Source organism: Gadus chalcogrammus, chromosome 15 (assembly GCF_026213295.1).
Source record: "Gadus chalcogrammus isolate NIFS_2021 chromosome 15, NIFS_Gcha_1.0, whole genome shotgun sequence".
NCBI lineage: Eukaryota > Metazoa > Chordata > Actinopteri > Gadiformes > Gadidae > Gadus > Gadus chalcogrammus.
In genome coordinates, this window is record NC_079426.1 from 18,898,136 (window position 1) to 18,913,307 (window position 15,172).

At 43.1% G+C, this 15,172-nt stretch overlaps 1 protein-coding gene across 3 annotated transcripts in view; it reads right to left on the reverse strand.

Moving 5' to 3' along the window:
• Window positions 1–14,725, reverse strand: part of LOC130405208 (atlastin-2-like) — a 30,395-nt gene extending 15,670 nt beyond the window's left edge. For 2 of the 3 annotated variants that reach the window (XM_056610237.1, XM_056610240.1), the window contains exons 1-13: window positions 14,552–14,725; window positions 7,978–8,162; window positions 7,682–7,894; window positions 6,182–6,313; window positions 4,275–4,379; window positions 2,768–2,818; window positions 2,617–2,673; window positions 2,398–2,490; window positions 2,094–2,232; window positions 1,727–1,854; window positions 1,463–1,519; window positions 1,283–1,354; window positions 558–989 (exon numbers count right to left, since the gene is read on the reverse strand). In XM_056610237.1, coding sequence (XP_056466212.1) covers window positions 558–989; window positions 1,283–1,354; window positions 1,463–1,519; window positions 1,727–1,854; window positions 2,094–2,232; window positions 2,398–2,490; window positions 2,617–2,673; window positions 2,768–2,818; window positions 4,275–4,379; window positions 6,182–6,313; window positions 7,682–7,894; window positions 7,978–8,162; window positions 14,552–14,624 — 1,737 coding nt within the window. In that variant the 5' untranslated portion in view covers window positions 14,625–14,725. The remainder of the gene's footprint in view (window positions 1–557; window positions 990–1,282; window positions 1,355–1,462; window positions 1,520–1,726; window positions 1,855–2,093; window positions 2,233–2,397; window positions 2,491–2,616; window positions 2,674–2,767; window positions 2,819–4,274; window positions 4,380–6,181; window positions 6,314–7,681; window positions 7,895–7,977; window positions 8,163–14,551) is intronic. The other variant, XM_056610238.1, reaches the window with a different exon arrangement.
• Between the last annotated feature and the right edge of the window lie 447 nt (window positions 14,726–15,172).

Genomic DNA, 15,172 nt, shown 5'->3' on the forward strand with positions numbered 1-15,172 from the left:
ATACGGTCTGACGTGGAAGTGTAATTTAGGTTTAAGGAGGCTTCAAACAGCGAAAAGAACTTCAGGGATGGGGGATGAAGTAGTGGGGGTACACCTTACTCTTGAGTTGGAACGGAGGCTAGAGAGAGAAAGACATGCAGGCTGGGAGAAGCAGGAGAAAGGAGGGTTGCGCTAGATAGGAACATTTATCATGATGTATCAACCTCCAATTAAATCAGCAGATAAAGTGGAAGCCCGGTGGAAAACCGCAGAGTGAACGGCAGGAATAGCCAGAAGCAAATAGTGGGAAGGAAAAAATCATAATACAGAGGAGTGGAAACGACCGATCAAACGATCAAAAAATAGGAAAAAAAAGCATGGCAACCACCCCCAAGCCTGTCGACCATTTTCAGCGAGCCATAAAGCTAAACACGTACACGTCACTGACAGACGTACGTTAAAGCACAAACAAACACAGGGCACACACACAAAATCCTCCCAGTGGACAAATCCTCACGGACACCCAGCCGTGACCGGGGGGGGGAGCCCTCTGATTCGCACCCTCGCAGCGGACCCACCTGTTCCCAGAGGTTCTCCGCCACCAGGTCGATGAGCGCGCCAATCTCGCGGAACTCCCCGGAGTACTTGACGTAGGCCCAGGCGCAGAGGGACAGTAGCGCCACGCCCATCAGCAGGTTGGCCAGCGCCGCCAGGGTGCCTAGTCCCACGAAGCCCGTGACGCCTGACACCACGTAGGCGGCGAACATGACGGCGAACAGGGTGGCCGGCGTGCGCGCGGCGTAGAAGATGTTCTTGCCGTCGTTGTGCTTGGTGAAGTTGGCGTAGACCTCATCCAGTTCCCCCTCCAGCTGGCTCTGGTAGCGCTGGCAGAACTCGTCGCCGCCCATCTTCTTGACCGAGCGGAAGTGGCGCACCGAGCACTCGCGGAACTCCTCATGGCAGCGCTCTAGGTCGGCCGGCGCGATGTAGGGCTTGTCCCCGCCGCACACCTGAGAGCACCAGAGAGAGGGAGCTGAGCAGGGTTCAACACTGGTGGAGAGGGAGATATGTAGAAGGACTTTGGCACTAAATGATGTCCTCATCCTTTACAGTTATGGTATATAAAACCTAAATAGCAGGAAAAATCAGGAAGTTCCACCCGAGATCATTATAGCCTTCCCTCGTGGTAGTATTTGAGCGGTCCCGATATGGTCCTTCCGAATAACGGCTAATAACGTGGCGTTGCGAGACGGCCTCATGGGAAATGTGTTGGGAGGGACTGAGGGAGTCGGGGCTTCCTTACCGCCTCCATGCTCTTCCCGTACAGGTCCTTGGCTCCGGCCACCGCAGTCAGATTGTTGGCTTCTGCCGTTGCCTGGGAGACAAGGAAATAAGCAAGAAGGACATTGGTTGAAGATTATATGCAGATCCAAACCTGAAAAGGTTTGATTAATTCATGGGCTATAAGGGGATCTTAACAGACCTGTAGCATGGATTTAGGATGAGGCAGCTCCTCTCCTTGGTAGATCTTGATGTAGCTCTGAAATTAAAATCAGGTATTAACAAAAGAAGAAATATATAAAAAACATTCATTTTTTTATGTTTAAATATAACGACTATAACCAAATATCTTCCCAGACCCGACACTAAGAGTGATAAGGAGAGTAATCTTTGCGTTAGCATACTAGGTATAACACGTTGCAGACGACCAACCAAACAGAGCACGATGTGACCTGTGCTAGCACACCTTGAAATACTCCACCAGGTCCCTGCAGGTGACCTTGTTCCCGCCGATCTCCTTCTCCACCAGTCGGTCGGGGGCCAGGAGGAGAGGCACCAGCTCCGCCAGGTGAGTCTTAAAGTCGTCATCGATGTCTGAGAGGGAGACAACATGAGAGACAACTCTGAGCTCTATCGGCCAAACAAAGGGTAGAATAAAAGCAAAGATCGTTTTCTCTTCCTAACTTTGGGGCATCAAAGACTGCGACATGCCTCTTTGATGGTCAATCAGTGTTGGTGTAGACGATATAAGCTCCTTTGACTGATATTTGCGAAATATCTCTCCAAAAGTGATGCATGTTGGAGGTGTGTGTGCGCGTGTGTGCGTCTCTCACCCCTGAGTCTACCGTCAAAGTATGGGTTGGTGGCCACCTTGAGGCCAGGGTGGGGCTGGAGGAAGCAGCCGATGTTGGAGAAACAAGAGTGGATGTGCTTCCTCACGTTCTGCAGCTCTTCGTGCTGGTTCTGCTTCACCTGGGGGGGCAAGCATCAGACTTTAGCTCTGTCTCATGTCTACAGGAGGAACCAGACGGGTTCAGGAGGTTGCATGTTCAGAGATCTCCAGAAGAACCCATCTCCTTCTACACCACCAGGCACAGTAGCAGTTTCTCCATGAAGGCTACAGGGAGCAGGGTTTACCTGCAGCCGTTTCTTCAGGAAGGCATTGCCTCCCTCTAGGCCATAGCCGTGTTCATAGGGATAGCACCAGTCCCGGATCAGGAACATCAGGGACTGCAGCGGAGACACAGAAGGACAGAGGCACGGGCCAAACGCATTATGTTTTAAAAAGAAGATCTGATGACCTCATTCACTGTCTTAGAGGAAGAAATAGACTAATCTAATAAGAACCGACAAAACCTGGAAAGGCTTCAGGTAGATTTCCTCCATGGCCAGGCGCCCGTACTCTGTAAACAGCTGCAGACATGAAGATACACAGCGTTAGCATATGCAGAGACAACAACATCATGGAGAGCTAGGGTTGGGTGCTACATGGTCGAGTGGTTCTGACCTGCAGGTGCTGTAGGTCATCTTCTTGGACGTTCTGGGTGAGATTATACACCTGGAGAAGCAAGCATATTCAATAACATATGTTAACAACCTGAAACAGGAACATTGACCTCTGCTCCATTTTGTTAGTTTATCAGTATTATACGGTTAAGGGTATAATTAAATGTGCTGACATTTTGCAAAAGTAAAAACACACTGAAATCATTTTGCCAAGTTTTATATTGAAAACCACAAAAAAAGTAGCACTATGCATTAAATAGTATAGGTTTCTGTCAGGAAATAACATGCTCAAAGTAAATGGAGTATCTCCACAACAGCAAGGGCTATACTATTTAGTCTTGCTTCCAAAATAAAGATAGGTTAGGGAGAATATAGATTGTTGTGCTAGTGAAATAATGCCTGTGGATAATAATGGTTTGAGTAAATCAAGCTAGAATCAAGTGTAAATATGTGTAAATATTGAATGACTGCCTGAAATAATTATCATGTTTTATGGTACTAATGGGCCATAGCACAACATCTGATTAGTACATTGGTCAATATTTGACGTCAATAAATTGAAGTAGGGTATCGGTAGAGGTTTTAGTAGAGGTAGATTGAGGCGAAATCTTCAAATAAATTCAATGCGAATTGACAACATAAACAGGTAGATATTTTGAGAACCCATTGTACAATTTTGACAATTGCCCCCTCTATAGAATGGTCAGGGTGAATTTAGTTGATCAAACAAGTGCAATTGCACCATACAGCCATCAGATGGCGATAAATATTGTGTGTTCTGTTCAAAGTCAATTTACCCATTTCCTCTGAATCCCTCTTAGTTATTATACATGATTGTAAAAAACATGTTAGGCTCAAAATTGGGCAGACACTGGATTATCCGTTTGGGTGGTTTTAATGCGATCAAAAACAGAAACAAATTTTTGGTCGTTTGTTTTTCATTGTTTTTTGTTCTAGTTCTGCAAGGTTTAGTCACAGAGCGATATGGTTGGAATAAGGAGAGTCAGCTTTCATATGATATAATTTGTGTAGATAAAATCACGTGAGAAAGTTAACCCTTGCTGTGCAGTTAGGAAATACACAACTCATTTGTTACATGTTGATTTATTTTGGGGTTGGAATTGTCTTTTTGTGTAGCACTGTCTTTGATAGATTTAAGTCAAATCTTTCTAGGGACGTTTCGCATGCCTTTCTGATGTGTTTAAATGCCTAAAAACTGCTTTGAGATTGCAGGGGCTTTGCCTGGACACTTCAGGATAAATAAAACATTATATATGGCATTATGTGTTGTTGATGTAGCTGCACATTACAGGTAAGACAGCCTTTCCAAATGCTGAAAAATCTGTGGAGCGCCGACACCGCCTTCGGCCATGTTTTTATCGAATGCAAAGCAGACTCACGTTGCATGCTTCGCCTGCCCAGTATAAAATATGTATACATGGCATGCCAATAGTGGACGTGCAATATCTTCCCACCCTGGTACATTTACTGAATGATTGTTGTTGTACCTGTACAGAACTGGTCATGGTGCTCAGGGCAAACACAGTTGCGCAGTCTTTGATGGTGGATTGGCTGTCAAACGCCCCCTGTGTGTCTACGAGCAGTACTGCAACCTGGTAAAGGAGAACAGCAAACACGGACAAAAGACAGGTAAACATTAATCCGCCAGACCCGCAAAACGCAACGCACCTTTGACACACGCAGTGTGTGCACCCATGTGACCGGGGTGTTTGTACACCAGTGCATGTGTGCGAGAGAATAGAGTTCATGTCCAAATTCCAATCGTGGACGTAGCATATTGATGTGTAAGGAGGAGTCTATGGAAGCATATATGTAGCAAAATTCAAATGGCAATGCAATTTGCAATTCAATAAGTAATTACGTTATGCAATTGACAATGCATTATGCAATTTCATAATGTAATTCGTAAATACGTTATTCAAAGTGTATTTTAATATGCAAAGTGACAATGCAATCCTCAATTAAATTTGCAAAAGTTATAACAATAAAAATACAATAACATTTTGTCAAATTCTTTGAGTTCCTTTATTCAAATTGAAAAGCTATAGCGTCCCCGTGATTGCAATCCACTTCGCCACGCTCCATGTGTTGCGATATTCAAATTACATTTCAATCCGCAAAACGGAATCCAAAACGGAATCCAAAGAGGAAATCCAAAGAGGAATCCAAAGAGGAATCCAAAAAGTCAATATGCAAAGTGGCAAACGTATCAGCCAATCAGCGTCTGGGCGGGAACTACGTCACTTTCTATTGTCTCCAAGGGTATCTCCACAGCTGAATGACCGGGCACCCATTCGTAATGAGTCGTGATGTGGGGATACATAGTAGTCCAGCAGAGGTTGAGCGGAGGGAGCGGGAGGGAGTGTATTCTTGGAGGAGGTCCCAGAGGTAACTGGGGGCTAGGTTGTGGAGAGCTTTGTAGGTGAGGAGTGGGTGGAGACGGTGGGTCTCCCGACCCTATGTTTCGCACCCAGTGCCTGTAGCACTTGGGAAATCTTTGTGTTTACCACACTGGCGTCAAAATGTACCAGTGAGGATAAGTGGTCTATCCTATCTCCCAGAACACGCACTCTATATACTGCATCTGTGTCTTCAACACGATTGTTCTCCACATCATCGGCCAAACTTCGGAGCGTATCAATAATCTCCATTGGTGACCATGGACCTGACACATACGAACTAGAAGTGAACAAGGAAATTACGAGCAAGTGACGTAGTTCCCGCCCAGACGCTGATTGGCTGATACGTTTGCCACTTTGCATATTGACTTTTTAGATTCCTCTTTGGATTCCTCTTTGGATTCCGTTTTGCGGATTGAAATGTCATTTGAATATCGCAACACATGGAGCGTGGCGAAGTGGATTGCAATCACGGGGACGCTATAGCTTTTCAATTTGTATAAAGGAACTCAAAGAATTTGACAAAATGTTATTCTATTTGTATTGTTATAACTTTTGCAAAATTAATTGAGGATTGCATTGTCACTTTGCATGTTAAAATACACTTTGAATAACGTATTTACAAATTACATTATAAAATTGCATAATGAATTGTCAAATGCATAATGTAATTCCAAATTGCATTGCCATTTGAATTTTGCGACATATATGCTTCCATAGGAGTCCCCCAGCTCGTAGCATAGCGATGTGTAAGGAGGAGTCACCCAGCTCGTAGCATAGCGATGTGTAAGGAGGAGTCCCCCAGCTCGTAGCATAGCGATGTGTAAGGAGGAATCCCCCAGCTCGTAGCATATCGATGTGTAAGGAGGAGTCCCCCAGCTCGTAGCATATCGATATGTAAGGAGGAGTCCCCCAGCTCGTAGCATATCGATGTGTAAGGAGGAGTCCCCCAGCTCGTAGCATATCGATGTGTAAGGAGAAGTCTCCCAGCTCACCTTACTGCCGTCTGACCGCTCAACCACGAACACCTCGCTCCAGGCCTGGATGCCTGTAGTCTCTCTCTCACAGCCTCCCCTCCAGGAGAAGCCTGACAGAGGCTCATCCTCACCCCCCATCCAAGACTCGCCCTGCAGGAGGGAGACAAGGCAGAACGAGGGTGAGGAGGAGATGGGCAAGTGATTCAAGGATGAATAGGGGGAGGCTGGAGCCATGCATTGGTCAAATAAAACAGGGGTGAAAGTGAGTTACAAGTATGGACATGACTTCTGAATACCATTCACAAACCTACAGTTACGAACCTAGAAAAACCAACTCCTACTTGTCGTAGGCTTTCGTATGTATACGCAGCAGAACATACATTAGTGGTTGCTGATGCAAGTCAGTAACCGCAATATTAACCTGTTTGAATAACACTCCAAGCCATTGGATAGATTTGCAAGTCAAAGTATGCGTTACAAAAGACTTCCAGCAACGGAAACCAAACTGCCACCCTAGCTCTACGGATAAGCTTCTGAGATCGGCTTCTGGGAAGTCAAATATATTATTCATAACAAAGTATGAAGTTAGCATGCATTTTACTGACATACGATAACTAGAAAGTCTCTGCTGAAGAGAAAATACACGAGAAAAAATGAAGCTGAAGAATGCTCCTTCAGTTTAGAGGTGGTCAAGTTCCAACTGCGCAAAAACATGCTTGGCAACAGCTGGGGGACACGGGTCTTCCATGAACTGTTTTCCTGGCTGTGCACATGTGATGTAAGGTGAGCTCTCCCGCTTTCGTGTCCAGCTGCTGCTAGGAGCTCCGGGGGCCTGGGTGTCCAACGCGCCGAGTGTTGGAGAACATGGCACACAGCTGCTGACCCTGATTGTGTGTCGCGTTGTCTTTCCAATATTTTTTTTATTTTTTCTTACAAACTTTTTTGTTTGTGGTAGACCCCTCACATTTGCTCAGACCAATGAATGCAAATAGAATACTGAGGTATGCTAAATAGTGTTAACACAATGGTTATTCGTACTGGCAAGTCAGAGCAGACAGACCACATTTCTCAACGCCTCAGAGCGCAATAATATATTACAGTATTGCACAAGTATATACCAGACCTGCAAACTCCTCAGAGTAAAAACCTTTTTTACTCTGGACGAGAATCAATGAGAGAATCAATGATTTCACACGAGTATGGCGATTATTTACCGCCTGTAATACTTTGTCAGGTTGACTTTTTTTTTATTCATTAATAATGAAACCGCCCAACACAGAGCTTTATAGTGTATTCTCCAGTAGTCTCAAATACTTTCCGTTCCGTCTCAGTCATTAAATAAAAACAATGGCAGACATCGCTGGCCCTATAACCCAAAATGATACGTTAAACCACACGAATGAGAAAAAATATATATATTAACAGATCACAATACATATCGAATTGGCCGCAATCTCGTAATATCGTATTGTGATGCCCTTGCAAATTCATCAGAGTGCAACCTGTACATTTAGTTACCGGGTTATGCATGTAGCGCAGCATGAAGTCCAACAGGAAGGACTTGCCCTTGCGGAAGGCCCCAGCCACCGACACCACCACCACGTTGAGGTCCTTCACGTGGTCCTGCAGCAGGATGTTCTCCAGAGCCGCCTCGTCCAGCTCAAAGCTGTGCTCCTCTTCATTGGCCAGGACGATCTGGATGGGCCTGGCCGCTTCCTTCGCTGCAACCTTCTGGAGAAGATGAGAGGTTTACTGTCCTATGTTCTAGATGTGAAATTATTTTGTAGACCGCAGCGAACATGATTGCACTTTACCTTCTCCTCTTCCTGAAAACCTTCATCAGGGGAGGGGGTTGTGGCTCCATCTGTACCCGATTTCAAGGTCAGTTTTTGGGACTGCAGCGTCAATCCACCCTCCTCCACCTCCAGGTCTTCAGGTAGGGCCATGGGTGGCCTGGGTTTATGATGGGAAGTCGGGACATCCCCTACCTCAGTAACACCTTAATAGACATGGAAAATGAAAGAAATGTGTAAAAAGCCATATTAAACTGTGTACAGGAGATATGTGGTTCATATTTTGGTTGGGAAGTCTTCCAGGGAGCTCTGTGCAAAGCTACATCTGGATGCACGTAATGCTTAAAAATAGAACTGCACTGAAAAGCACAAAGGGCGAGATAAAAAGAAACAGCAGCCTGGCGTGTCCGGTCCCGGAGGCCCCTTTAGGTCATGCCTCGTCTCCAACGCCTTCTATGTCCTTCTAGGAAAGTGGAGCGCTCCTCTTTTTCAAACACTTTAAAATGTGCATTACTTATAATGCCAACAAAAGGTTGCCATGCCATGGTCAAAATTCAGATATAAAAATAATGTTGGTCCTAATAATGCCCAGTCAATGAGAAAGCAGTATTATTTTGACCAGGAGATTTCAGGTAAATAGAAAGCATAGGGACGATTTGGTCTAAAATAAAACCTTGATTCTTTCAAACTAATGGACAATTTAAAAGGGATGTCCCGATCCGATCCACGGAATCTGTCCGATGTTGGCCCATTACGCTGGATTGGATACAAACGATATGCCATATGAACAGTACAAGCCATATCATTTTGTGAGCTTATCTCGATTACCAAGATGTGAAAGAATAACGTCAATAACACTTCCTGGTTACTACCAGTGATGACACACACCCATGCACAAGCACACACACTTGATTCAACCATTTCAACCATCAGCTATTCTATACATTATCTCAAATGTATTCAAACTTTAACCATTTAGCCATTTGTTTAACTCTTGTTTCCAATCATTTTTGCATGTTTACATTGTTTACTTTTGAACTCTGTTCAAATCTTTATTAGATTCAAGCCATTCAACTTTTCTTTGGTAAGATGTTTTATTGTTTTTTGGCTTATTGGCAATCATGAGCAAAGTGCTTTATATTATATTATTATTATTTGTTCAAGAGTAAAACAAAGTATCGGACTGATCGGAATCGGTAGCTAACAAAAGATGGGGCGTCGGTATCAGAAGTGAAAAAGTGGTATCGGGACATCCCTAACAATGTGATTGAAACCTTGATTCTTTTCAGTTTTTTTCTAAACAAACTAGAAAGACCAAAATGTATGGTCCATCGTTTTTGCAGGCACTTTATGGCTTGAGCAGGCATCTGCATACCTTGGTGCTGCACACACCTCATGGTTATCTATTCCATTTGATCACCGTTAGTGAAAATGACATATCAAAACAGGGGACCTCCACTAAGCGAAAACAGGAGTAAAATCCTGTTTTGGCCAGTCTCCCCAAAACACTACATTTACTTTCAACTCTGCTAATGCAAGTAAGAGTCTTCTCGTAACGATGAAGTGCCTGTTAATATACTCAACAAGCGACATTGGAGGCGGGGTGTGTCTAGCGCTCTGTCTGGGCAGCGGTTGACTCTGGCGTCAGAGAGAGGGATAAGCTTCTCAGGCTCTTATAGTATGAAGCCACAGTGTGTGTAATGTGCGGATACGTCACGCTTTTTCTGGAAAGCCGGTGATTTGGATGATTTCGTCAATGAGAGAGGCTTCCTAGGCAACTATAGTATAATGCTTCGCGTGTTGATGTGTGGAGCTCTGTTTGAGCAGCGATTTATTTTGATGTCCAAGTGATTGTTAAGCTTCTCAGTATAACGGTACGTTTTCCTGCACACCGCTGGTCATTATGACGCTCACAGACAACCGCGTTACTAAAACAGTATCACTGAAGTGCATCAGAAAGATAAGCAAAAGGAAAAAAACAACTGCCTTTGCATAAAGTTAGCCGTCTATTCTTTATCTACCATCCTTATCACAGTATCTCATGTAAACAAATCAGAATGTGTGTGGTTGAAGCCAGATAAATGCCCCATAAAGGCCTTTGATAGCTTTTCACAACCACATTTTTTTTAAAGAGAAAAATAATTGTTCATATTGCAAGTATGGTTACACAATTGATTATTTTGTTATTATGCCGATTTATACAATCGCACAATCACAATGTTCGATATTCGCTGAGAAGTATTCGAATAATATTCGAAAATCGGTTAATCAAGAACCCCCCCATGCACGCACACACACACGCACCTGAGATACACGCACACACAATGACACAGGGAGAGGCTTTTATGACTTGTATGGAATCAATCTGTTTATTTCCTCAAAAACAACAAAATTATTTCAACGTGGGCTTAGGCAAATAGGCCTACATGCGCCGAAACGCTATTTATTTTACTGAACACAGCCTGCATGACGGTGAACTAGACACGGCTTGGGCATATGGAAACTATGTCCATTGCTTCACACGTTGTGTCTTTTTACAATTTATTCGTTACCAGCATTCGTAGTGTTGATCAGCAGAGAAATAGTACGCCAAAGACGCTGAAGTCGCTTAGCAACCGAGGACGCTGGGGTTGATAAATTAACCGATTATTTGCGGAGTGGTACGACAGAAAAACAATATCCACTTCCCTTGACAGCGGTCATTTTATGCTTAGCAATGGTGAATTATCAAAAGATTATTCACCACCGGAAGTTCCTAAGGCCCATGCAAGTGAACGGAGCATTCAACAGCATTGAGGAGAGCCGTTTAATAAATAACGATAGTCACATTCATTATTCGATTTTCTACGTGACTCCGACTATTCGACGATTGTTGCCCATCCTTAGTTAATAAAAAAAGAACGGCAATAATTAGATTATTTATTTTTGCCTAATCTATTCGTTTAGGCAAATTGAAAGTTTTTACCATAAATATATGGAATGTTGAAAAGGTTTAATAAATTAAATGCAATAATTTCTGATGCTAGAATTTGAACAAAAAGGACCCTAAAAACATCTAATCCTCTGGCTTTACAGAACATGAACCACTCAACAACCTTTAGTCATATTAGAGCTCAGATTATCTAATATAGGGGTTGACTGCAGGAGTATTTATCTTTGAGCTCCACTCATTAAAAACCCCTCCCACATTCTATAAACAGCCTAAATCGTTACAAAACTAGGTCTGTGTATGACAAAGAAACACCTGTCTTGAACGAGTCCCATCAAGGCTACTTATGGCATAGGCTACTCCTGGAAATCTTCAGGAATGTCTACTCCAGCACAACACGTGGTACATGTAACGCCAGCTATTTTAATGAGTTTAATAAATCGATTTATTTCAAAGTGATAATATCAACATAATACCATCAGTAACATCCGCCCTCCTTTCTTGCACTCTCAAATTTGAGCGAAAACATGGGGTTAATGAGAAATATAAAACACTCCTTGGCTCATCATCTGAGAATTCAGAGAGTCAGCAAGACAAATGAACAGCACCGGTCACAGAAGAGACTTGGAGAAATGGCTCAGCATGGTCCTAATCAATGCTGCCAAGCCATGGAGAAAGAACAACATGTGAGGCTTGCAGTTAGTGAGGCACTGCGTGTACCTACACTTGTTGATAAAGTCACAACGTAACAGTAGGGGGGCTGGTAAGTAACAGCCCTCAGCATCAAGCAATGTCAACACATCCAATGAAGCATTTTTTTTTCATGGCTCCGCCTGCACATACGGTCTTTATGAGGGGGGGATTTAAGACTGCTGTAATACATAACCAACCTACCATGCACGTTAAGCCTAGTGCTGTCCCCCTACGACCTATGAAATTATTTTATATGTGCAGGGCTATCCAACTAACAGGCGGTTACACTAACATGCTTACAAATTAGGCCATCACCTCCTCTGTCGACGAGAGAAAAGTGTTTGTATCGAGGTCAGGGGTAGCTCGAACCCCTCAGCATGAGGAAGTGGAGAAGCCAGGCAGCCACTCAAAAGCCACTGCTCTGCTGGGATAGCAGCATTTGTGCATCGCAGCACTGTGCATTTGGGGCCAGACGGGCCATTATTTGTCGACATTAGGGTTTCGGATCTAGGCACATACATCGTCTACAACGATACTTGGACTGGAGACCTCTCTTACCACTAATGCAATATTTAAAAAAATATTTCGAATCAAAGACCAAATAATCAAGACACAGCATGCAAGTTACAAAACAAGAATCAAAGAAGGACCAAATAATCAAAGGACACAGCCTGTATGTTACACACCAAGATGTATCAAGATGGCTATTTTTAGCACAGAAGATAATCCTGACTAGTTTACCTCTTGATTGAGAAGGTGTAAGGCCATTTCTCCACATGTTGAATATAGGACAAAGTTAAAATTAGAGTCCTCATTTCTTGTCTTTCCAACCCCCGAGATGTTGATGAGCAGACTGACATACATTGCAATTCAAAGATACATATAAGCACATAAACCCTGAAAAGGTGGTAACGGGACGTTTAGTCAACATTGAACAGGTTGCATTGTGTGAATTAGCAGGTGTACACAGGTCATCCACAATTACCCTTCCAGTATTGCACCACTCCACTTCTGGTTAAAGGGGCTTATGTTACTGTGGTAAACACTAGTTGGAGTAGCTAGCTACATCCTTGCTTCGAGGCCAGGGCCAGTCAACCTACTACCAGTATAACATAAACTACACCCAATACTGCACTACATCGAAATCTGGGTCAGTTCCCCAACCACGGGCTAATATAAGAGTAGCAGTAATCGATTCCCTCTCTTTTCTTTTAAGGTGCCAAAGTCAAAAGGATAAGAATTTCCTTTGTCGACTAAACTAATCCATCCCAAATAATAGTCAACTATAGTCATACATCTTTGAAAGAATGTCAAACGTCACAAGTATGGTGTTAAATCAGAAAGGTTTATGTATTTGGTTTAAACTCTTTAATTCCAATTATTATGCATGAAATAATCCAAAACTGTAAAAGAATGGACCAAATCCCAATGAGTAAGTATGCCTACAATTTGTCCACAGCATTGCTTGGCTTCTAGGAAGCAAAGCCTATAAGTTATACAATGCTCTTTTTGTGGAGGTGGACCAAGTCTTGTGTATGCAATTTTCCGTGTTGTTTGCTTTCAATAAATGTCCTTATTGTATGTTTGGTAACCCTTGTTTATGCAATAGAAGTTTCATCATTTCATTTCAATCCATCATTTTCTTTTCAAAGTAGAGGCTTTTCTAGAAGGAAACCCAGTTTTTCGAAACCATTAAAGATGCTCCAACAACAAGTTAAATGAAAACTTATCCGGCAGCTGTAACTTCACACCAATTGCGCTGATGAAAATAAGTCTTCCTCGGTTCTCGGTAACGTATTTTCGCTTTACTGCTAAATATAAGGGGCCCCATTTTTTGTATAAGCTGAAACTTATTTAGTTGGTTGGTTAGCGTTCACACTAAGTGATGTGGCCATAGGTCAACTAAGGCCTGCATCTAATTTACACAACGCATGACACAACTGAGACAAATAAACAGGCAGAGCTCTGACTCTTTGTACCGAAGACTGAGTGCGGATTATTGTGACTTTTACTTAACAGTATCATAACAGCAGGGGTTGTGAAAAGAGCCTTCCTAATCCTATCTCTAGGACGTTGGTAGTGTATACCTGTGTGTGTGTACTTACTTCATAAAAGCCACCACAACTTTCAATTCTGGTTTTCCTGACACCACTTAAAGCATTAATCAATATGACAGTTCAGCGGCGCTATATATGTCGACACATGCTAATGGTTTTCCCCTCAATTGAGCTCTAGGATTACCAGTTTATGTGCATTGTTGTTGTAAACCAGGGCTCCAATAGACACAACTCGTAACGTTACCTGACTGAACCGAGGGACTGTTAGCATCGTTAGCTACCATCTTAACTTGTAATTGAGCTTTCACCTAGTACTACATTGTATACTGTAATCTAATCACAGCAAAGTATATTGACACCAAGCTTCAGTTGACCCCGAAACGGTTGTTGAAATAGTGAAACACCCAGGGACTAGTTCAACTGGAATCCGACGACCACATTAGCTTGTAAATTAGCTTCAGGTGGATAAGTATGTCGGACTAATAATAGCGTATTTAAAAATAAACGAGTCATTAGTGAAGCGAGGAGCCGGTGTTTTCTGCACAGTGCGAAAAACACAACCCTGGCCATGGGGAAAGAGGCCAACCGACTCCTAAAGTTTATTAGAAAGTAAGCGTTCCGGCCGCCTTACACTGGATAAAGACACCGCTCGGCTCAGAGTCACGGCCATGTGGAGGCGCGAGTCCTGTCACCTGCTACCCCGACCCTCACGAGACACCCAGAGCCGCACCGCGAGCTACTTATCGGGCCATACGGTGGTCCAACTTAACGTTACGTGACGAGTTACCACACACAGCAGTTCGTCTCTGGCATTCAACTGCAAACACTCAATCACAAACAATGCAAGTTAACTACTGTCCAACCGGGTCCTGCGTCCGCTTCGCCGAAATTAGTTTCCGTTTTTATGGTGGATTACCTTTGTCAAATGTTCGGGGTTGACAGTTTGATTCAAAGGGGTTCCGATTCCTCAGCCCGCTCACCTCCGCCATCTTGGATCTTGTATGTACTGAATTTGAACGTGGCTGACGTCAGGAGCGTCTTTCTGTAGCCTGCTCGTCGAGCTCCTGCCAACCAGAATCTGGGACGGCTTCAAGTCAAGCAGCTTGCTCTCGCAGAAGTAAAGAGGACTGCTCTCTTTTTTTTGGAAAATAATATTAAAATAGAAGCATCTGAATCATGTACTGTATTAAATAAATATCACTTATTCGCCAAAATGCATAATAAAAATCATAGTTTTTTATGGAGTCATCGTAGTCAGTCTCATAATATGAATGACGCCCATTTATTTATTGCAATTATATACTTGTGAAAATTGTTCGTTAAATATGTGTTTGTTATTTTATGGATACATTATTTTACACATTATCCATGCATAAGGGTTTTCTTTTTCTCAGGTTTTTTCACAGTTTATTACTCACCCAGATCTCACTGTGAGTGATTATAAATAGGCCGGAAGTTCTTGTCATCAAATTGTGAGTAAATTAATTCAAAATAAAAAAATCATGCATAAGCACACATAATATTACTAATAATAGTG